Source organism: Coregonus clupeaformis, chromosome 10 (genome assembly GCF_020615455.1).
Source record: "Coregonus clupeaformis isolate EN_2021a chromosome 10, ASM2061545v1, whole genome shotgun sequence".
NCBI classification, from domain to species: Eukaryota; Metazoa; Chordata; class Actinopteri; order Salmoniformes; family Salmonidae; genus Coregonus; species Coregonus clupeaformis.
This window is the reverse complement of record NC_059201.1, coordinates 43,473,955-43,496,640: the sequence shown is the minus strand read 5'-3', so window position 1 is coordinate 43,496,640 and position 22,686 is coordinate 43,473,955. Positions and strand designations below refer to the sequence as shown.

General features: G+C 44.4%; 1 protein-coding gene across 3 annotated transcripts in view; it reads left to right on the top strand.

Moving 5' to 3' along the window:
• Window positions 1–637: 637 nt before the first annotated feature.
• Window positions 638–22,686, top strand: part of kiaa1328 (KIAA1328 ortholog) — a 41,512-nt gene continuing 19,463 nt past the window's right edge. For 2 of the 3 annotated variants that reach the window (XM_041887917.2, XM_041887919.2), the window contains exons 1-10: window positions 638–733; window positions 1,302–1,337; window positions 1,450–1,721; window positions 2,000–2,100; window positions 2,238–2,353; window positions 6,137–6,264; window positions 7,184–7,866; window positions 19,025–19,111; window positions 19,261–19,376; window positions 19,499–19,619. In XM_041887917.2, coding sequence (XP_041743851.2) covers window positions 679–733; window positions 1,302–1,337; window positions 1,450–1,721; window positions 2,000–2,100; window positions 2,238–2,353; window positions 6,137–6,264; window positions 7,184–7,866; window positions 19,025–19,111; window positions 19,261–19,376; window positions 19,499–19,619 — 1,715 coding nt within the window. In that variant the 5' untranslated portion in view covers window positions 638–678. Of the gene's footprint in view, window positions 794–1,301; window positions 1,338–1,449; window positions 1,722–1,999; window positions 2,101–2,237; window positions 2,354–6,136; window positions 6,265–7,183; window positions 7,867–19,024; window positions 19,112–19,260; window positions 19,377–19,498; window positions 19,620–22,686 lie in introns of all 3 variants that reach the window. The other variant, XM_041887918.2, reaches the window with a different exon arrangement.

Below are 22,686 nucleotides of genomic sequence, written 5' to 3'. Positions count from 1 at the left end.
TTCCATGGCCAAGTATTCCCAGATTTTCATTAAACACATTTGGTATCTCGTTTCTGCATGACCAAATTGTGCTTGAGGAAAAGGAGTATAGACAGTGCTTCTATTAGCCTAGTTCCTTCCGTGCACCAGATGTTTTTTTTTGTGGGAGGGGGGAGCAGTGTTGCCAATTTAGTGACTTTGTCGCTATATTTAGCGAGTATTCAGACCCCTCTAGCAACACATTTTCAAAAAAGCGACTAGCGACAAATCTAGCGACTGTTTCTGGTGTTATTGGAGACTCTGACGTGAAAGCACGTATCGTTCTTACTCTTCTCAATGAGCAGCGGGTTCTGCTGTGGGGGTGGGGGTGGGTGCCCCACCCGCCCCACCCGTGGGGGTGGGGGTGGGGGTGGGTGCCCCACCCCTTTCCCAAAGCACTCACAGGTGGCCCAGTCTACACTTTTTGTCTCCCACGACTTTATTCCTCTCTCCTACAGCATCTATCACAATTACATGCACATGGCAAATTATGCAAATTAGGTGATGACGTAATTTAGCGACTTTTAGGACAGCCAATAGCTACTTTCCTTACTGAGTTGGCAACAGTAAGGAAAGTAGCTACTGACATCCCCCCAACAAGGGTCAGTTTCTACGCAACCTGGCAACGCTTGGCATCCTGGGAGTGGCGGTTGATTCAAAATGGCGGCAGCAAAGAGAGGAAAGAACAACTCAGGATTTTGGGGGATTAATGAAAGTATCCTTTTACTTGGTCTCCATAAAAGACAGCCCCCCCCCGCATAAGAAAACGATGATGGTATGATATGTTTTTACTAACAAGTCGGGTGTTGTGTGTCGGTGGACTTGGTAGGTAACTTAGATAGCTAGCTAACGTTAGTTAGCTGTTATGCATAAACACTACGCTAACGTTAGCTAGTCTAGTTAACTAACTAGATGTAATTAGCTAACTAACTAGTTGTGGAGCCTTGTTAGCTAACGTTAACTAGCTATCAAAGGGTTTCTCACCTGGCTGGAAAACTATGATAGCTAGCTAAGTTAGTTTGTTAGCTAAGGCCGTGGATGTGAAATACCTTGTTAGCAAGCTTACTTACATTATTGTAACTAGTTAACGTTAGCCGCGTTCTCATGGGAAGTTAGCTAGTTAACGTAACTTGTTAAAAGCAAGCCTTGCTAGGTAGCTGGCTATAAAGTTGATGAACCCAGTTCAGTGGCTTGTTTTAGCCAATTTCAACATGCATATTTTTATTGAAGTGAGGGTCTTGCTAGAGACCACCAAATATGTTTTCTTAATTCAATTCACACAGCACCAGATGAAGACCAACCTATGGTGTTCATTCCGGGTGAGGACATCATTAGACTTCTCAAAGCCATTTGTGACATTGTTCTGACCACTTTTCATATTGCTGGCTGCTACCACTACTTTATTTATCACCATGTCTCTCACTTTCTCAGGAGTAAGCAGAGAGGGACACTTGCGGACAGCTTTTAAGTCAGTATCAGGCACCAGCAGCAGTGAGAGAAAGGTGAAGATAGGGACCAAGTATGGCAGTGAGATCCGAGGAGAGGCTCCTCTGAGCCGGGGCAATAAGAAGCAAGGCCAGCCTCTTTCCCTGTCCTCTGTCTCGGAGTCCTCAATGGGTAGAGGGCAGCTCCAGTCCACCCCTGCATCTACAGTCCCACCCCCCAGCCCAGCCACTCAGCAGCGTCTCCTCACCACCCCACAGGTAGGTCTGCCAAGAAGGACCACTCCATCAACACCAACTAGTTACTAGCTAATAACCTCTCCAGTCGGACAGGTGCACATGCAAATGAAAACACAAACAGCCTGGGTACTACACAGCTGTTTCTTCATTCAACATGGATGTGACTTTCCCTGATTAATCAGGAATTTCTGATTGATTCCAGTCTGCATTTATACATAATTGAAATGTACTTAGGCCTACACCCAAGCCCACCCTCTTTTCTCACAAGGTAATACATGTAGTGTATGTCTTTTGCTCAGGCACTCTCTGAGGTGACCCAGGCTAAGAGCAGGGCCTCTCTGAAGGACCTCTGTCCCGAGGATAAGCGGCGCATAGCCAACCTCATCCAGGAGCTGGCCAGGTAACTGCTCATCCAACATAAGAGTGTGTGTGTGTTTGGCAGGGATTTGGGATTCTTTGGTGTGTGGGGATTTTCTCAATAATAAAGTTAATTTACACAGTCTGATATAATTCCTGACCCCACCTCTTCTTACCCAGAGTGAGTGAGGAGAAGGAGGAGTCGGTACAGAGGCTGAGGGACGAACAGGAGACCTTTGAGCGCACAATTCTACAGCTGGAGCAGCAGAACCAGCTCATTGTACAGGAGAGAGAGAGTATCCTTTTCTCCATGGATGCACACGCATGGATAAACACACATACATACTGAGGGCGTATCCCACTGACATTGTCTGTCTGAAGTATCCTCAAACCCGGGCCTTGAGGGCTGCCGTGCCTGCTGGTGTTTTCTTGCTTTCCCACCTGTGTCAGTCAATGATTTAGAAGACAGCCATGAGTACTTGCAGACACTGCAGCCCCACTCTGCCACTGAAGAATTTAAGGCTCTTCCTATATTCAGGCAGCAGGGGGTAGCATTGCCTAGGGCTTGATATCACCACTGCCGACCTCAATGGTCTGACAGATACTCCATGAGCGTTATAACATGCACACGTACCTTCATTCCCCCTTGCTTTTTCACGATTTGCTTCTCGGCCACATCTTGACATTTAATATGACATTTGCACTCTGTTTGAGATCACTGTGGATTACATTCAGTGTTTGAAACCGTTGCCGTCTATGACGTTTTACCTTTTGGGACTGTGGCATTTGCTCTGGTCTCATGTTTGGGTAATCTTGTTCTTTTTCATGCACTGAATTCTGTCATATCTTACCTTTTTCTGGCATGTGAAAGGCTTTCAGATGCAGTGCCACCAGTTAATTCTAAACAAGCTAACACTGTCAGGCTCAGTCTCTTGGCATGACCTGGAAACTGTCCTGTAATTACAGCAGCATCCCAGAATGACACTGTTTCCTCCACTTTTGCATCCCACCCCTCCTGACGTCCTCTTTAACGATTCCGCTCAGGTCAAACCGACGTGGGGAGAGATGTCAATTTAGGTGGGGAAACACAGCAAAATATGAAGAGTAATCGTCGGCTGGTAAATTGCACAATTGGCAGCGGAGCTGGGAAATTAGGAAAGCACAACTCAATTAAAGGCACTTTGGCTGGGAGACCTGGCATTTATACTAAACTTCCAAACTCCATTAAAATAGAATTTGAGCTGAAAAACTCTTTGATTAAAGCACCTCGAGGGGATAACCAGTCTTTAAAGCGCACACACACAGAGTCGTAAAGAGACTTCTGAGACGTAGGGTTCCAGACGGGTCTTTTAAGGTTAAGGAGACACCAAAGGCAAACGGGCTAAAGGGAGACTTGTAAAGTCTAATTCCATTACACCCTCTGCCTCACCTTCAGTCTTATCTACCAAGAGCCAGGTTATCAAGGGGAGAATTTATATCTCCGTCTAAAGGCCCGAGATGAGAGAGAAGCGTTCTTGTTGAAATGTTGTCTGTCAGGACCACTTTGGCGCTCAAGTGCTGAATGAAATGTACGATTTTAGTAAGTCTTTGGTTATTTCTCCTTGGCATGTTGTTTTGGGGAGGTTAAAGGCTAGATGTCATTGCTGAGTCGGTGCTTCACAAATCACATACATTTTTGTATTAACCTTACAAGTCAGTCAGTCTGACTGTTATACCACTGCTGTGGTTGAAATAAGAAGTGGCTCTACCTTCCCCCCTTAGGCAATGGATAAAAGGCTAAACTTTGAGTTTACTTTGTTCTCATTGTATTTATGTTAGACCTTTAATACCATCAAGAGACAAAGTAAACTTTGAGCTATAGCGTTGTTTGTTTGCAAGTCTGATGCAGCTATTTATTTGGTTGGTTGATTGTAAACTGATTTGTCCTCTCCAGCAACCTAAAGTTATGCTAACTGTCCTCTTCCATCAATTCTTCATCACCAGGCCCTAAACGCATACACACACACACTGAAAGAGAGAGACTGCACACACACACACACATTCACACACCCAGTCGATTTGGCACAGAGCTCATAAGGCAGGTTGTAAAATATTCCTCTCCTGCGCAAATTTGTTCCACCTTGAAGTGGAATTCATTATTTCATTTGGGCATGGCCTGACAGGGCGAGTGAATCATTTTGACAGGCACTGTCTGAAGCCTCGAATGCAAACTCTTGATTTTGTATATTTTTGGATTAAGGGGCGTAGAAAGCCATTGCTATTGCTTTGATTGAAGAGGGCGTGCGTTCTGATTGGCTCATGGCCAAGACTCAGAGAAGCGGTTTTACTGTTTTCGGTGTGGGAAGAGATCCTTATCAATTGTGCTTCAGTTGCCCCTAGGTTACCAGGCGTTGAGCGTCGAGGCTGCTTCGACCCATCAATGTTTTTAACGTAGGTGTGTTTACGCGCCCGCACTCTCTCTATCAGAACATTCACATCCTATAGCCAGGTTAGGTGGTTGTGATGACTGTTGGTTGGAGCATGATTTGTGTGGGTTACTCTGACTGGTCGCGTGTACTTTGAATAAAAGTGATGATAACCCAGAGGATATTATATTACCTTACATTAAAGGGATAGTTCATCCAAATTACGCTTTGGTTTCCTTACCCAGTTTCCTTAGCAGGCTATGGACAAGGTATGACAGCAATCCATGCTTTGGTTTAGTTTCCAAATGTTAACGTCTTAGCATTTATGTCACAAATCCCATTCAAGTCAATGGACCGATATTGGCATTTTTCGCGCTTCATGTTCAAATCGTCTATACGTGACTTGAGCTTCACGGTAAAACTTTAGAATGATTTGGACATGATAGTTTAAAAAATGCTAATATCGGTCCCATGACTTGAATGGGATTTGTGCCACAAATGCTAAAACATTTGGAAACAGTGCCAGGGAAACTAAACCAAAACATCGATTGCTGTCACACCTTTTCCATAGACTGCTTACAGGGTAAGGAAACCAATATGGCATTTTTTTATTTGGGTGAACTATCCCCATAATCCATTGACATGGAAATTGACCCTGAAGTGTTTGGTCAGTTCTGTCTAATTTTTGAAAGGCATTTTGTCATAACCTGACTTCAGTCATCATGACTCTCCGTGATTGTGCTATGACGTAATGACAGCCTTATGCAGACAGAAGGTTCAGGTAAAGTGTTACCAGTTGAGTGTTTATGAAAGAAGCCTTTCTCTTCCCATGTGCCGTTTCATTTCCCAGGCTTGATTGAACTCATCCGACACCAAAGTGTTTTCTCCTAGCGTATCCTTCCACTGACTGTTACTTCATTATGGCTTCACTTTGAAAATGTTCATTTGCTCCCAAATCGGGGACTTTTAAAGGTGATGTGTTGAGAAGCTCATCAGCCTGGGGCTATTGCCCATCCATAAAATGATATGGCCTGCAGCAGGGAGGTTTATGGGTATTGGTTGGTAGGAGTGTGTTCAGGACTTTGTGTACCCATCTTGAGGGGTGTTTGTGTGTTGGTGACTAGAGGTGGTAATGTGTTATTGTTGGTTAAATGCAAATTCGCTGTGGGTCTACCTATATGTGATCCAATGTTTTGATACTAATGTAGGGGTTGCAATGGAAGTATTTATCTACCTCACTCACTCAGCCCGGTTGTGTGTGTTAGTGTTTGTGTACGAGCGGTGCCGCCACTCATTAGCAGGCCCCTCATGCTCAGCAGTGGTTCTGCTCCAGATGAGCGCACTCTTGTCTGGCATTCAGCCTGGCACCCAGATCTGGCATCACGGCCCAGCTCTGCTCAGGCTGGCTCGACCCAGATGGAGAAGTCTGGAAAGTGCTACCCGCTCCACAACATTTTTATCATGCTCTTTCTTTTCAGTTTTTCTTTCTCAACATTTGAGTTGAAACTCAGTTCTCTTTTACTTTGCTGGCCTAATGAAGGGGTGGTGGGTGGGATGTTCTTTTGGGGTTATATGTTATGTGACATGTCTGCAAAATGTAAATAAAAATGTATCAAAAATAAGGAAGGAAATGGAGACGAATATGACCCTTAACCCCAGCCCCCTGTGGCCTAGGCCTACAGCAGCAGTATCGGGAGTGCCAGGAACTGCTGGGTCTCTACCAGCAGTACCTCTCTCAGCAGCAGGAGAAACTCAACCAGTCCATTGCCCAGCTCAGCCACGCCCGTAACTCCCACAGCAAGGTACTCACTCTGTATGTGTGTCAATGCCTGCAACATGCGAAATACGAGATTGTGATACAGATGCGTGTCTGAGAGATGGCGATAGTGTGAATGTGTGTGAAAGAGCTTATTTGTGTGCATGTGTGTATGCCCGTCATCTTCCCCAGTGAGCCATCTCCAAACAACAGCGCTGTACACCATCAATCACAACACCCCCAACTGGGAGAGATGCACATACACTCACACAATTTCTTTTAGAAGGACCCATCCTAAGACCTAGACAGCACATCAAGTGTCACAACAGCTAAGGAAAAGTCCACTATGACCGCATACAGTAGCACAAACCAGTTGTATTTCTCAAGGTAATCATTTAGACAACTTCGTCATCCTCCGTGGCCTACAGTGGGCTGAGTAATGCGTGTTTGCGTGCTCTGTGACTGCACGCTGAATTAGTCAGTCTCTCTCTTGTCTTGCTGAAGGTGGGCACTTCTTTTCTCTTCTTTACTGTAAGGGTTTATCTTTTTCGCTTAAGCGACCTTGGTTTCCCTGTGCTCAGCACTTTTTATTCAGAATCTCTTGCCCAAACCCAATTGGAGTGAAAGAGTTACCATACGTCTTAGTTCTGCGTTGTATCGGTGTCGAGTCTATCTTGGCTTAACCATTGTGCTCTCACAGAAAAGTTAAAATGGGTAAGGGAAGGAGTGATGATATCAGAGAGGGGTTACTAATCCCAAATCGACCCCTTACGCTTACCTCTTAAACACTTGTGGAGATTGGAGACGAATACATGACAAGTTTCAGATTTTATTGATTCCTACATAGCAGTTAATACAGGCTGAAATCCAGGTGCATAAGATTAAATAGTAACATTGAATAATATATTTACAATGGATACAAATAGAAAGGTGTATTTGACTGGGTGGCTCTCTTGTCTCCACAGGCCCCCAGCAGTGAGGGAGCCTCCACCAAGCCTAGCAGGGGAGAGAGGGCCACAGCCTGGGATGGCTCCTACCTGGGCCTGCCCACTCTTGGAGGAACAGGGACAAACGGAGGAGGAAGAGAGCGAAGTGGCGGAGGAAGAGGAGCTGGAGGAAGAGTCCCGTCCCTGAGTCCTGCCTCTCTCTCGGACGACCTTCACTCAGCCACTCCCCATCCCTACTCCTCCTCCAGCGACCAATCCCAGGGACCAATCAAACGCCGGGGCTGCCGAAGAGGAGGGGCTCATAGCGAGCTTCGCCTAGCGTCCCACCGCAGCAGACAGGAACATCTGGTCAACGGGGGGTTCCCCCATCGGGGGGCCACAGAAGCCCCTCGACTGAGCATCACCAGCCCGCTGCTCCACAACGGCCCTGGTGAACCACCCGAAGACAGTAGAGGTCTACATGGACCTGGAGGGTTACTACCCGGAGGAGACCGAGTGGGGGAGGGAGTAGGGGCAGAGGGGACCCTCTCAGCGCCCCTCCTGGGCCCAGAGGACTGGGAGGAGAGGAGGCACCAGCTGCTCCTGCAGAAGCTGCAGCTGGAAGTGGAGAGAGAGCGGCTGCAGGCGCGGCTGGCCCAGCAGGAGGAGAAGCTGATCAGACAGAACCAGCATCTCCGACACACACGCCTCGACTACAGCAGGTATTAAATTGAATTACATTTTATACTGAACTAAAATATTAACTCAACATGCAACAATTTAGAATATTTTACTGAGTTACAGTTCATATAAGGAAATTAGTCAATTTAAATATATTCATTAGGCCCTAATCAATGGATTTCACATGACTGGGAATACAGATATGCATCTGTTGGTCACAGATGAAAAAAAATTAAAATAAATAGGGGCGTGGATCAGAAAACCAGTCAGTATCTGGTGTGACCACCATTTGCCTCATGCAGCGTGACGCACCTCCTTCGCATAGAGTTCATCAGGCTGTTGATTGTGGCCTGTGGAATGTTGTCCCAGTCCTCTTCAATGGCTGTGCGAAATTGCTGGATATTGGCGTGAAATGGAACACGCTGTCGTACGCGTCGTTCCAGAGCATCCCAAACAATGCTCAATGGGTGATATGTCTGGTGAGTATGCAGGCCATGGAAGAACTGGGACATTTTCAGCTTCCAGGAATTGTGTACAGATCCTTGCGACATGGGGCTGTGCATTATCATGCTGAAACATGAGGTGATGGTGGCGGATGAATGGCACTACAATGGGCCTCAGGATCCCGTCACGGTATCTCTGTGCATTCAAATTGCCATTGATAAAATGCAATTGTGTTGGTTGTCTGTAGCTTATGCCTGCCCGTACCATAACCTCACTGCCACCATGGGGCACTGTGTTCACAACGACATCTGCAAACCGCTCACCCACATGACGCCATACACGTGGTTGTGAGGCCGGTTGGACGTACTGCCAAATTCTCGAAAACAAGCTCTGGTGGACATTACTGCAGTCACCATGCCAATTACATGCTCCATCAAAAGTTGAGACCTCTGTGGCATAGTGTTGTGACAAAACTGCACATTTCAGAATGGCCTTTTATTGCCCCCAGCACAAGGTGCACCTGTGTAATGATCATGCTGTTTAATCAGCTTCTTGATATGCCACACCTGTCAGGTGGATGGATTATCTTGGCAAAGGAGAAATGCTCACTAACAGGGATGCAAACACATTTCTGCACAACATTTTAGAGAAATAAGCTTTTTGTGCAAATGGACCATGCATATTTCACCTCATGAAACAGGACCAACAATTTACATGTTGCGTTTTATATTTTTGTTTAATGTATTTAAAAAAAACATCAAACAGGGTTCTATACTAACTTTTTCTCTTGATGGCACCAGCACATTGCACCAATTTTTAAAATACAAATATTGATAATTGATAATGACCTGTGCCTCCATTCCATAAAGAACCATGCTAGTAATGACTAGCCATCTTTAAAATGACCATGCCCTTGTATTCCTACATTGATTTGTGTAGAGTTACTGTAACATCAAACAAAAGTGCAAAATGTATTTATTGCAGATTTCAAAGTGCCATGTGTTCATTTCTTTGAAATCCTCTATAGAGGGCAAAACAAAAAGCGGGGAGGACTGTGATTTCCCCCAGTTTTTTTCAGGTTCTCGTTCTCAAAAACACGTTTTTTTAAATAGAAAAACAACTAAATTGGATGTTCCAAGTTCACAACAATGCTTAAACCACATTAGGGGACAATATTTTTTGAAACTCAGAGATATTTAGATTTTCTTTGTGTAGTTTACCCATTTAATTCAGGAATGCACCAACCAGACAGTTGTTTGGCTAGCTGTGCTTCTGCAGTGCAGTTGTCATGGCGTTTTCAAAACAAATGGCCACTGAATTTATGCAAATAATCATGATTCTGACAGGTAGTCATAGACTACTTTGTAGTTACCGTTTACGTGTGGATAGAAAGGCAATTAAAAGGTAAGGCCATCATTAGCATCGCTAACGGCTACACAAAGTGGTAGACATATAGGCCAATGATGTATGTTAACCCTGGATTGCTGATGCTATGTATTGGCCATTGAGAGGCTTTGAAGCCACCGGTCGGCCATTTTGGCACTCCCTAGTAGGATGGAATTCTACAGTATTTCAATAAAATGATTCAAGGACAGAATTACATGTATTTATGTTGTTGTAGTGGGGACAGTAACATTAGCGCTACCTATTAGTCATCTATTGTGTGTGTATATACAGTGCATTCGGAAAGTATTCAGACCCCTTGACTTTTTCCACATTTTGTTACGTACAGCCTTATTCTAAAATTGATTTAATTGTTTTTTTCCCTCATCAATCTACACACACTACCCCATAATGACAAAGCAAAAACAGAAATGTTTGCTAATTTATTAAAAATAAAAAACCCTTTACTCAGTACTTTGTTGAAGCACCTTTGGCAGCAATTACAGCATATAGTATTTTTGGGTATGACGCTACAAGCTTGGCACACCAGTATTTGGGGAGTTTCTTCCATTCTTCTCTGCAGATCCTCTCAAGCTCTGTCAGGTTGGATGGGGAGCGTTGTTGCACAGCTATTTTCAGGTCTCTCCAGAGATGTTCGATCAGGTTTGAGTCCGGGCTCTGGCTGAGCCACTCAAGGACATTCAGAGACTTGTCCCGAAGCCACTCCTGCATTGTCTTGGCTGTGTGCTTAGGGTCGTTGTCCTGTTGGAAGGTGAAACTTCGATCCTGACTAGTCTCCCAGTAACTGCCAATGAGAAACATCCCCACAGCATGATGCTGCCACCACCATGCTTCACCGTAGGGATGGTGCCAGGTTTCCTCCAGACGTGATGCTTGGCATTCAGGCCAAAGAGTTCAATCTTGGTTTCATCAGACCAGATAATCTTGTTTCTCATGGTCTGAGAGTCCTTTAGGTGCCTTTTGGAAAACTCCAAGCATGCTGACATGTCCCTTTTACTGAGGAGTGGCTTCCGTCTGGCCACTCTACCATAAAGGCCTGATTGGTGGAGTGCTGCAGAGATGATTGTCCTTCTGGAAGGTTCTCCCATCTTCACAGAGGAACTCTGGAGCTCTGTGAGAGTGACCATTGGGTTCTTGGTCACCTCCCTGACCAAGGCCCTTCTCCCCCGATTGCTCAGTTTGGCCGGGCGCCAGCTCTAGGAAGAGTCTTGGTGGTTCCAAACTTCTTCCATTTAAGAATGATGGAGGCCATTGTGTTCTTGGGGACCTTCAATGCTGCAGACATTTTTTGGTTATTTTCCCTAGGTCTGTGCCTCGACACGATCCTGTCTCGGAGCTCTATGGACAATTCCTTCGACCTCATGGCTTTTGCTTTGACATGCAGTGTCAACTGTGGGACCTTATATAGACAGGTGTATGCCTTTCCAAATCATGTCCAATCAATTGAATTTACCACAGGTGGACTCCAGTCAAGTTGTAGGAACATCTCAAGGATGATCAATGGAAACAAGATGCACCTGAGCTCAATTTCGAGTCATTTAAAAAGATCAATTTTAGAATAAAATGTGGAAAAGGTCTAGGGGTCTGAATACTTTCCGAAGTATACAGTGCCTTTTTGCAAATGTATTAAAAATAAAAAACAGATACCTTATTTACATAAGTATTCAGACCCTTTGCTATGAGACTTGAAATTGAGCTCGGGTGCATCCTGATACCATTGATCATCCTTGAGATGTTTCTACAACTTGATTGTGGTAAATTCAATTGATTGGACATGATTTGGAAAGACACACGTCTGTCTATATAAGGTCCCACAGTTGACAGCGATGCTGTAATCGCTGCCAAAGGTGCTTCAAAGAAGTACTGAGTAAAGGGTCTGAATACTTATGTAAATATAATATTTTATTTTTAATACATTTGCAAAAAAAAATGCCTTGTCATTATGGGGGATTGTGTGTAGGTTGGTGAGAGGGGAAAAATCAATTTAATCCATTTTAGAATAAGCCTGTAACGTAACAAAATGTGAAAAAAGTCAATACTTTCCGAATGCACTGTAGATCATTTGATATAGGCCCTGCGCGCACCGCACACAGCAGGAATCGACATTCAGGTAAATTTACCAGTGGCACACCGGGCCAGTGCCAAGTCAAAGGTACTGGACAGAATGGGGGGAGATTTTTTTTTTAACCTATATATAATTGTTGTAATAGCCTAAAGAAAAACAACTCCACCCAAAATGTATGCTAAGAAGTATGCATTACCACTTCAATGCATTTTTTTTATAGGCCTACCCAATGGCATTATGCACTGACATTGACATTATTTTTACGTTCTAAAATATGTCAGAATAACGTGAGCGTTGCCTGACTAATTAGACATGCTCCCGACACAAACACACAAATTAAGTCTGTCCATGTGGTAAATAGTCAGTCTCGCTATTAGAGATGTTGAAGAGTTATTGAGGACCAAAGAGCCTAGATTTTCAATGTAAGCTATTCCATGATGACTGACTTGCGCATTGCAAATATTCAACCAAGACTTTGAACTTTTTAAATACCTGGTTTGCATACCCATTCTTGCCTTAGCATTTACTGGTAAATATCATAACTTGGAACATATTTCTTACTGCTTTCCTACCCCTACCGCTGTCGGTCTTCGCTCCACCAACAACCAGATGTTTGACAGTTGCGCACTCCCTCTGCCCAACAGATGATCTATAGGCTTATATATGAACGAACAGCTTCGGGAATCCCATCTTTTTTTTAAATCAATTACAGTACCGGTGAAAAGTTTGGACAACTATTCATTCAAGGGTTTTTCTTTATTTTTACTATTTCAAATCAAATCAAATGTTATTGGCCACATGCGCCGAATACAACAGGTGTAGACATTACAGTGAAATGCTTACTTACAGCCCTTAACCAACAATGCATTTTTTTTATTTATAAAAAAATGTAATAACAACAAAAAAGTGTTGAGAGTAAAAAAGAGCAGAAGTAAAATAAAATAACAGTAGGGAGGCAATATACAGTGAGGGGAAAAAAGTATTTGATCCCCTGCTGATTTTGTACGTTTGCCCACTGAAAAAGAAATGATCAGTATAATTTTAATGGTAGGTTTATTTGAACAGTGAGAGACAGAATAACAACAAAAAAATTCAAACATTTTATAAATTGATTTGCATTTTAATGAGGGAAATAAGTATTTGACCCCCTCTCAATTAGAAAGATTTCTGCCTCCCAGGTGTCTTTTATACAGGTAACGAGCTGAGATTAGGAGCACACTCTTAAAGGGAGTGCTCCTAATTTCAGTTTGTTACCTGTATAAAAGACACCTGTCCACAGAAGCAATCAATCAATCAGATTCCAAACTCTCCACCATGGCCAAGACCAAAGAGATCTCCAAGGATGTCAGCGACAAGATTGTATACCTACATAAGGCTGGAATGGGCAACAAGACCATCGCCAAGCAGCTTGGTGAGAAGGTGACAACAGTTGGTGCGATTATTCGCAAATGGAAGAAACACAAAATAACTGTCAATCTCCCTCGGCCTGGGGCTCCATGCAAGATCTCACCTCGTGGAGTTGCAATGATCGTGAGGAATCAGCCCAGAACTACACGGGAGGATCTTGTCAATGATCTCAAGGCAGCTGGGACCATAGTCACCAAGAAAACAATTGGTAACATACTACGCCGTGAAGGACTGAAATCCTGCAGCGCCCGCAAGGTCCCCCTGCTCAAGAAAGCACATATACAGGGCCGTCTGAAGTTTGCCAATGAACATCTGAATGATTCAGAGGAGAACTGAGTGAAGGTGTTGTGGTCAGATGAGACCAAAATCGAGCTCTTTGGCATCAACTCAACTCGCCGTGTTTGGAGGAGGAGGAATGCTGCCTATGACCCCAAGAACACCATCCCCACCATCAAACATGGAGGTGGAAACATTATGTTTTGGGGGTGTTTTTCTGCTAAGGGGACAGGACAACTTCACCGCATCAAAGGGATGATGGACGGGCCATGTACCGTCAAATCTTGGGTGAGAACCTCCTTCCCTCAGCCAGGGCATTGAAAATGGGTCGTGGATGGGTATTCCAGCATGACAATGACCCAAAACACACAGCCAAGGCAACAAAGGAGTGGCTCAAGAAGAAGCACATTAAGGTCCTGGAGTGGCCTAGCCAGTCTCCAGACCTTAATCCCATAGAAAATCTGTGGAGGGAGCTGAAGGTTCGAGTTGCCAAACGTCAGCCTCAACCTTAATGACTTGGAGAAGATCTGCAAAGAGGAGTGGGACAAAATCCTTCCTGAGATGTGTGCAAACCTGGTGGCCAACTACAAGAAACGTCTGACCTCTGTGATTGCCAACAAGGGTTTTGCCACAAGGTACTAAGTCATGTTTTGCAGAGGGGTCAAATACTTATTTCCCTCATTTAAAAATGCAAATCAATTTATAACATTTTTTACATGCGTTTTTCTGGATAATTTTGTTGTTATTCTGTCTCACTGTTCAAATAAACCTACAATTAAAATTATAGACTGATCATGTCTTTGTCAGTGGGCAAATGTACAAAATCAGCAGGGGATCAAATACTTTTTTCCCTCACTGTATACAGGGGGGGTACCAGTGCAGAGTCAATGTGCGGGGCCACCGGCTAGTTGAGGTAATATGTACATGTGGGTAGAGTTAAAGTGACTATGCATAAATAATTAACAGAGTAGCATCAGCGTAAAAAGATGGGGTGGGGTGGGGCCGTGCAAATAGTTTGGGTAGCCATGATTAGATGTTCAGGAGTCTTATGGCTTGGGGGTAGAAGCTGTTGAGAAGTCTTTTGGACCTAGACTTGGCACTCAGGTACCGCTTGCCGTGTGGTAGCAGAGAGAACAGTCTATGACTAGGGTGGCTGGAGTCTTTGACAATTTCCTTCCTTTGCCTTCCTCCTTCCACTGCCTTCCTCTGACACCGCCTGGTATAGAGGTCCTGGATGGCAGGAAGGTTGGCCCCAGTGATGTACTGGGCCGTACGCACTACCCTCTGTAGTGCCTTGCGGTCGGAGGCCGAGCAGTTGCCATACCAGGTGGTGATGCAACCAGTCAGGATGCTCTCGATGGTGCAGCTGTAGAATGTTTTGAGGATCTGAGGACCCATGCCAAATCTTTTCAGTCTCCTGAGGGGGAATGGGCTTTGTCGTGCCCTCTTCACGATTGTCTTGGTGTGTTTGGACCATAATAGTTCATTGGTGATGTGGACACCAAGGAACTTGAAGCTCTCAACCTGTTCCACCACAGCCCTGTTGATGAGAATGGGGGCGTGCTCTTACCTCTTTTATTTTTTTTCCTGTTTCCAGTAGTCCACAATCATCTCCTTTGTCTTGGTCACGTTGAGGGAGAGGTTGTTATCCTGGCACCACACGGCCAGGTCTTTGACCTCCTCCCTATAGGCTGTCTCATTGTTGTCAGTGATCAGGCATACCACTGTTGTGTCGTCTGCAAACTTAATGATGGTGTTGGAATCGTGCCTGGCCATGCAGTCATGGGTGAACAAGAAGTACAGGAGGGGACTGAGCACGCACCCCTGAGGGGCCCTCGTGTTGAGGATCAGTGTGGCAGATGTGTTGTTACCTACCCTTACCACCTGGGGGCGGCCCGTCCAGAAGTCCAGGATCCAGTTGCAGAGGGAGGTGTTTAGTCACAGGATCCTTAGCTTAGTGATGAGCTTTGAGGGCACTATGGTGTTGAATGCTGAGCTGTAGTCAATGAATAGCATTCTCACGTAGGTGTTCCTCTTGTCCAGGTGGGAAAGGGCAGTGTAGAGTGCAATAGAGATTGCATCATCTGTGGATCTGTTGGGGTGGTATGCAAATTGAATGGGTCTAGGGTTTCTGGGATAATGGTGTTGATGTGAGCCATGACAAGCCTTACAAAGCACTTCATGGCTACAGACGTCAGTGCTACGGGTCGGTAGTCATTTAGGCAGGTTATCTTAGTGTCCTTGGGCACGGGGACTATGGTGGTCTGCTTGAAACATGTTGGTATTACAGACTGTCAGGGACATGTTGAAAATGTCAGTGAAGACACTTGCCAGTTGGTCAGCACATGCTCGGAGTACACGTCCTGGAAATGTGGCCTTGTGAATGTTGACCTGCTTAAAAGTCTTACTCACATTGGCTACGGAGAGCGTGATCACATAGTCATCCGGAACAGCTGGTGCTCTCATGCATGCTTCAGTGTTGCTTGCCTCGAAGCGAGCATAGAAGTGGTTTAGCTCGTCTGGAAGTCTTGTGTCACTGGGCAGCTCGCGGCTGTGCTTCCCTTTGTAGTCTGTAATAGTTTTCAAGCCCTGCCACATCCGACGAGCGTCAGAGCCAGTGTAGTACGATTCAATCTTAGTCCCGTACTGACTCTTTGCCTGTTTGATGGTTCGTCGGAGGCCATAGCGGCATTTCTTATAAACGTCCGGGTTAGAGTCCCGTTCCTTGAAAGCGGCAGCTCTACCCTTTAGCTCAGTGCGGATGTTGCCTGTAATCCATGGCTTCTGGTTGGGGTATGTACGTACGGTCACTGTGGGGACGACGTCATCGATGCACTTTATTGATGAAGCCAGTGACTACTGTGGTGTACTCCTCAATGCTATCTGAAGAATCCCAGAACATGTTCCAGACTCTGCTAGCAAAACAGTCCTGTAGCTTAGCATCTGCGTCATCTGACCACTTTTTTATTAACCGAGTCACTGGTGCTTCCTGCTTTAGTTTTTGCTTATAAGCAGGAATCAGGAGGATAGAGTTATGGTCAGATTTGCCAAATGGAGGGCGAGGGAGAGCTTTGTATGCGTCTCTGTGTGTGGAGTAAAGGTGGTCTAGAGTATTTTTTCCTCTGGTTGCACATTTAACATGCTGGTAGAAATTAGGTAGAACTGATTTAAGTTTCCCTGCATTATAGTCCCCGGCCACGAGGAGCGCTGCCTCTGGATGAGCGTTTTCCTGTTTAGTTATGGCCTTATACAGCTCATTGAGTGCAGTCTTAATGCCAGCATTGGTTTGTGGTGGTAAATAGACAGCTATGAAAAATATAGATGAAACTCTCTTGGTGAATAGTGTGGTCTACAGCTTTTCATAAGATATTCTACCTCAGGCGAGCAAAACCTTGAGACATCCTTAGTATTTGATTTTGTGCACTAGCTGTTGTTTACAAATATACACAGACCGCCACCCCTTGTCTTACCGGAGTCAGCCGTTCTATCCTGCTGATGTAGCGTATAGCCCCGCTAGCTTCATGTTGTCCATGTCGTCGTTCAGCCACGACTCGGTGAAACATAATAGATTACAGTTTTTAATGTCCCGTTGGTAGGATAACCGTAATCTTAGGTCATCTCATTTATTTTCAAATGATTGAACATTGGCTAATAGGATTGATGGAAGAGGCAGTTTACTCGCTCGCCGTCAGATCCTTACAAGGCACCCCGACCTATGTCCACGATATCTCTGTCTCTTTCTCATGCGAATGACGGGGATTTTGGCCTTGTCGGGTGTCGGTAGGATATCATTCGCGTCCGACTTGTTGAAGAAAAAATCTTTGTCCAATACGAGGTGAGTAATCGCTGTCCTGATATCCAGAAGCTCTTTTTGGTTATAAGAGACAATGGCAGAAACATTATGTACAGAATACATTACAAATAATGCAGAAAAACACACATAATAGTACAATTGGTTAGAGGGCTGTAAAAACTATGAAATAACACATATGGAATCATGTAGTAACCAAAAAAGTGTTAAACAAATCAAAATATATTTTATGTTTCAGATTCTTCAAAGTAGCCACCCTTTGCCTTGATGACATCTTTGTATACTTTTGGCATCATGAGGAATGCTTTTCCAACAGTCTTGAAGGAGTTCCCACATATGCTGAGCTCTTGTTGGCTGCTTTTTCCTTCACTCTGCGGTCCAACTCATGCCAAATCATCTCAATTGGGTTGAGGTTGGGTGATTGTGGAGGCCAGGTCATCTGATGCAGCGCTCAATCACTCTCCTTCTTGGTCAAATAGCCCTTACACAGCCTGGAGGTGTGTTTTGGGTCATTGTCCTGTTAAGAAACAAATGATAGTCCCACTAAGCGCAAACCAGATGGGATGGCGTATCGCTGCAGAATGCTGTGGTAGCCATGCTGGTTAAGTGTGCCTTGAATTCTAAATAAATCCCTGACAGCGTCACCAGCAAAGCACCCCCACACCATCACACCTCCTCCTCCATGCTTCACGGTGGGAACCACACATGTGGAGATCATCCGTTCACCTACTCTGCGTCTCACAAAGACAAGGCGTTTGGAACCAAAAATCTCAAATTTGGACTCATCAGACCAAAGGACAGATTTCCACCGGTCTAATGTTCATTGCTCGTTTTTCTTGACCCAAGCAAGTCTCTTCTTATTTGTGTCCTTTAGTAGTGTTTTTTTTGCAGCAGTGGTTTGATTCACACAGTCTCCTCTGAACAGTTGATGTTGTGATGTGTCTGTTACTTGAACTCTGTGAAGCATTTATTTGGGCTGCAATCTGAGGTGCAGTTAACTCTAATGAACTTATCCTCTGCAGCAGTGGTAAATCTGGGTCTTCCTTTCCTGTGGCGGTCGTCATGAGAGTCAGTTTCATCATAGCGCTTGATGGTTTTTGCTACTTCACTTGAAGAAACGTTCAAAGTTCTTGAAATGTTCTGTATTGATTGACCTTCATGTCTTAAAGTAATGATGGACTGTCGTTTCTCTTTGCTTATTTGAGCTGTTCTTACCATAATATGGACTTGGTCTTTTACGAAATAGGGCTATCTTCTGTATACCACCCCTACCTTGTCACAACACAACTGATTGGCTCAAATGCATTAAGAAATTCCACAAATTAACTTTTAAGAAGGTAAAGCTGTTAATTGAAATGCATTACAGGTGACTACCTCATGAAGCTGGTTGAGAGAATGCCAAGAGTGTGCAAAGCTGTCATCAAGGCAAAGGGGGGCTACTTTGAAGAATCTCAAATATAAAATATATATTTGGATTTGTATATACATGATTCCGTATATTCCTCCCCAGTATGTCGAGACAGACAGGGGTATTCCCATGCTGTAGTTGCCTCTCCAGAAAGTTGGTTTATTTGTGGTCATTGCACTTTACTATTTGAATAAATCATAATGATCAAAAAAAGCTAATTGTGAACCAAAAACTAACGTGATCAGGTAAAAACATTTTACTGCCACTCTTGCAACCAATAAAACGTGTGTCTCACTGGCAAGTCAAACGGTGCAGTATCGAAGCCTGGTTAAACAAGATGTGAACTATTTTTGGGGCCTTTACTTAATTTTGTGTCTCTTGCAGGTTCCAGCAAGCCACTGCAGCCGAACTCAGCCACTCCATGTCCAGAAACGGGACTGATCCTTTACCCAACGGCCATGCACTACTCGGGTAAAACCTTGGAACCACGTCAGTCAGTCACGCACTTACTAACACACACACACTCTCTCCTCGCCATCTCTCTCTCGCTGAATAACTCGCTTTTTTGTATCTAGTAATACAACCTTTAGCTTACAAAGCTTGACTGTGTATCTCTGCAGTGAGGTGAGAGGGTGTGACGATGCAGAGGACTTGGGAGAAGCAGCAGAACAAGAAGTGCCTCCACACAGAGACACTACTGCACACATCCCCCTGCAAAACTCCATACACTCCCCTGGTAGGTTTTGTGCTTTTGTGTGTGACAGCCCTGTATCCATGGGCTGCCAGTTACTCATCCCTGGCTTATAGTCTCCTTCATTAGGGTTCTGAAGTCCATTTGTTGTTGTCCTCCATCTGCAGAGCCCTTTCATAACAAGTCCAGGAGGGATATGGCCAGCTCTCCTGTGGTGTCCCAGAGCATTCTCAAAGCCACCCCAGCACCAGTGATGCCCCCTACTCTACCTAGGACCCCCCACTCTAGGTAAGCCACAGAGCTCGGTGTCCCAATCACAACACTGTTGTATCCCTTACACCATTACTGTTTCCCAATTGACAGCACTGTACTGCACCGCAACACTGTGTTTTAGCCTTGATCCAAGGATAGATTAGCCTAGATCATCATTATCAGCAATTTCAAGGTCAAAATAAAGTGTGTTGTCCATTTTTGTGGGCTGTGATAACATTAATACGTTATTGTCCAACATAGTGTACGCATATCCAGTACGTTGCAGGTGCTGGGTACACAAAGTAAACCAAAAATAGAGAATAGATCCCTGTCCACTGATGAATGCTCCTGCTGGGTCGAAACGTTGCACACAAAAAACATCGGGAGCATTCATTAGTGTGCGGGTATTTGTATTTATTAAGGATCCCCATTATCTGTATCTATTGCGGGTATCTGTTCTTTATTTCATATGGGTACATTTTTACAGTCTTATTAACACATCTCATGAGCACTGTGTTATATTTTCAACAGCATCTCATGGTGCATGTTTTACCATATCTAGAAACATTTAGATTAGAAATACAGACTATTTTCATGAACAGAGCAGGCAGGGTGGAAATGCAATGCAACATGTCGGTGAACAGGTGAGGAAAGAAAATAAAGGAAAAGAGGGCGGAGAGAAGGGAAGGGGGAGCATGCGGCTGAGGTGGGCCTGGCCGGCACTGGGACTTGGCTTGGCGTTTGATGGGCTAAATGAAGCTTTCTCCCGGGCTAGCGGCAAGGCTGACAGGAGTCAAGCTGCGTTCCATTAGTTGTCCTAGCAGGGACCCAGTAGCAGGTGTAATTGAACAGACTTCTGTGGGGAGGCTGTCTCTGTCTCTCTCTGCTTCAGTAATGATAAAGAGAGGAGTGAGAGAGGAGGGAGGGGGAGGATTGGGATAGGAGGGCGAGAGGAATGGGGGGAGAGGGAGTGGAGCACGAGGGAGAATGGAATTAGTCACTGATTTGCGTGACACCAAGAAAAGGGAAGGAATTCATTACAAACGCCTCCCCACCTCTTGTGTGGAAAGATAATTAATGTGACAGTGTGTCTTCCCTCGTGTGTGTGTGTGTGTCAGTGTGTGTACGTCTTGCTTAGCTAGTATGGAATACTGTGATTTATTTTGATAAGGAAAGGGAACATGTTTCCTACTTTTTTCCTTTTTATTTCTGGCAAGTGTCTTTTTGTCTGTGCATATGAATATTACAATTTTCTTCAGGTGTGAACTTCAAATTTCCTTCTACTGGGAACATGAACATCCATAGCCTAGCCAACATGAAGCATAATGACTGCTTGTCTCTGACTCAGCCAGAAGGAAAGCTCTTCAGTGTTCATAGAAATTGTTCGTAAATCTTAAACAATGTAATGTAATATGGTCCAAGTAACCACCACCATGCCAATCGAACAAACTCAAGCAGATGGCCATTAAAACCACTAAGGGAAATCATGGATACAAATAATTAATAATATGGAGTGGCTGCGGTTCTGGATTTTCTGGTATCCGACTTGCTGTTGCTGTCTGCTCATGCAGGATCCACGAGCCTACCTCCTTTCAGCTGCTGCTGAGTGCTCACTTACTTGTGATGCTGCCACTTGTACACAAACCAGCAGTCAATAGCGATGTAATGTTATTTATCATTAACCACGTTTATCGTATAAAAAAACTATCACAACAGCTGTGATGGAAACGGGTAGTTTCGGTACAATTTTATAAATGCAGACAGATAATTTGTGTTTACGACATGGTGGGATCTTTTTGTGTCTGTAAAATGTATTATGCGAAATATGGTGTGTGGTCCTCCCACTGACTCGGGAAACCATGTAGTTTATTAGGCTACAGATGAAATAAGTTATGATGAACTTCACAGGGTGGTGAAAGTGCACGGTGATCTTGATGCTCCTTTCCAATAAATATCGAGGGTCTTATTCTGGTGACATGATCGATGCTTGACTGCCGTTTTGACAAATATTATGGATAAAACGTATCCATAATAATCTCATCATGTAGACTAGTCTACCCGCACAGCCTACGCGCACTGTATCTGCAAGCTGATAGCTAGAGTTAATGTGCCAAGACCAGAGTAGGCACATTTGCTATTTAAGTCTTTTTTGACAGAGATCTGTAGAGTTGAAAATGCGATGGAAGCGCATTGAACTTTAGATTTACAATTGAAGTCGGAAGTTTACATACACTTTAGCCAAATACATTTAAACTCAGTTTTTCACAATTTCTGACATTTAATCCAAGTAAGAATTCCCTGTTTTAGGTCAGTTAGGATCACCACTTTATTTTAAGAATTTGAAATGTCAGAATAAAAGTATAGAGAATGATTTATTTCAGCTTTTATTTATTTCATCACATTCCCAGTGGGTCAGAAGTTTACATACACTCAATTAGTATTTGGTAGCATTGCCTTTAAATTGTTTAACTTGGGTCAAACGTTGTGGGTAGCCCTTACACAAGCTTCCCACAGTAGGTTGGGGGAATTTTGGCCCATTCCTCCTGACAGAGCTGGTGTAACTGAGTCAGGTTTGTAGGCCTCCTTCCTCACACACGCTTTTTCAGTTCTGCCCACAAATTTTCTATAGGATTGAGGTCAGGGCTTTGTGATGGCCATTCCAATACCTGGACTTTGTTGTCCTTAAGCCATTTTGCCACAACTTTGGAAGTATGCTTGGGGTCATTGTCCATTTGGAAGACCCATTTGCGACCAAACTTTAACTTCCTGGCTGATGTCTTGAGATGTTGCTTCAATATATCCACATAATTTTCCTTCCTCATGATGCCATCTATTTTGTGAAGTGAACCAGCCGCTCCTGCAGCAAAGCACCCCCACAGCATGATGCTGCCACCCCCGTGCATCACGGTTGGGATGGTGTTCTTCAGCTTGCAAGCGTTCCCCTTTTTCCTCCAAACATAATGATGGTCATTATGGCCAAACTGTTCTATTTTTGTTTTATCAGACCAGAGGACATTTCTATAAAAAGTACGATCTTTTTCCCCATGTACCGTAGTCTGGCTTTTTTATGGCGGTTTTGGAGCAGTGGCTTCTTCCTTGCTGA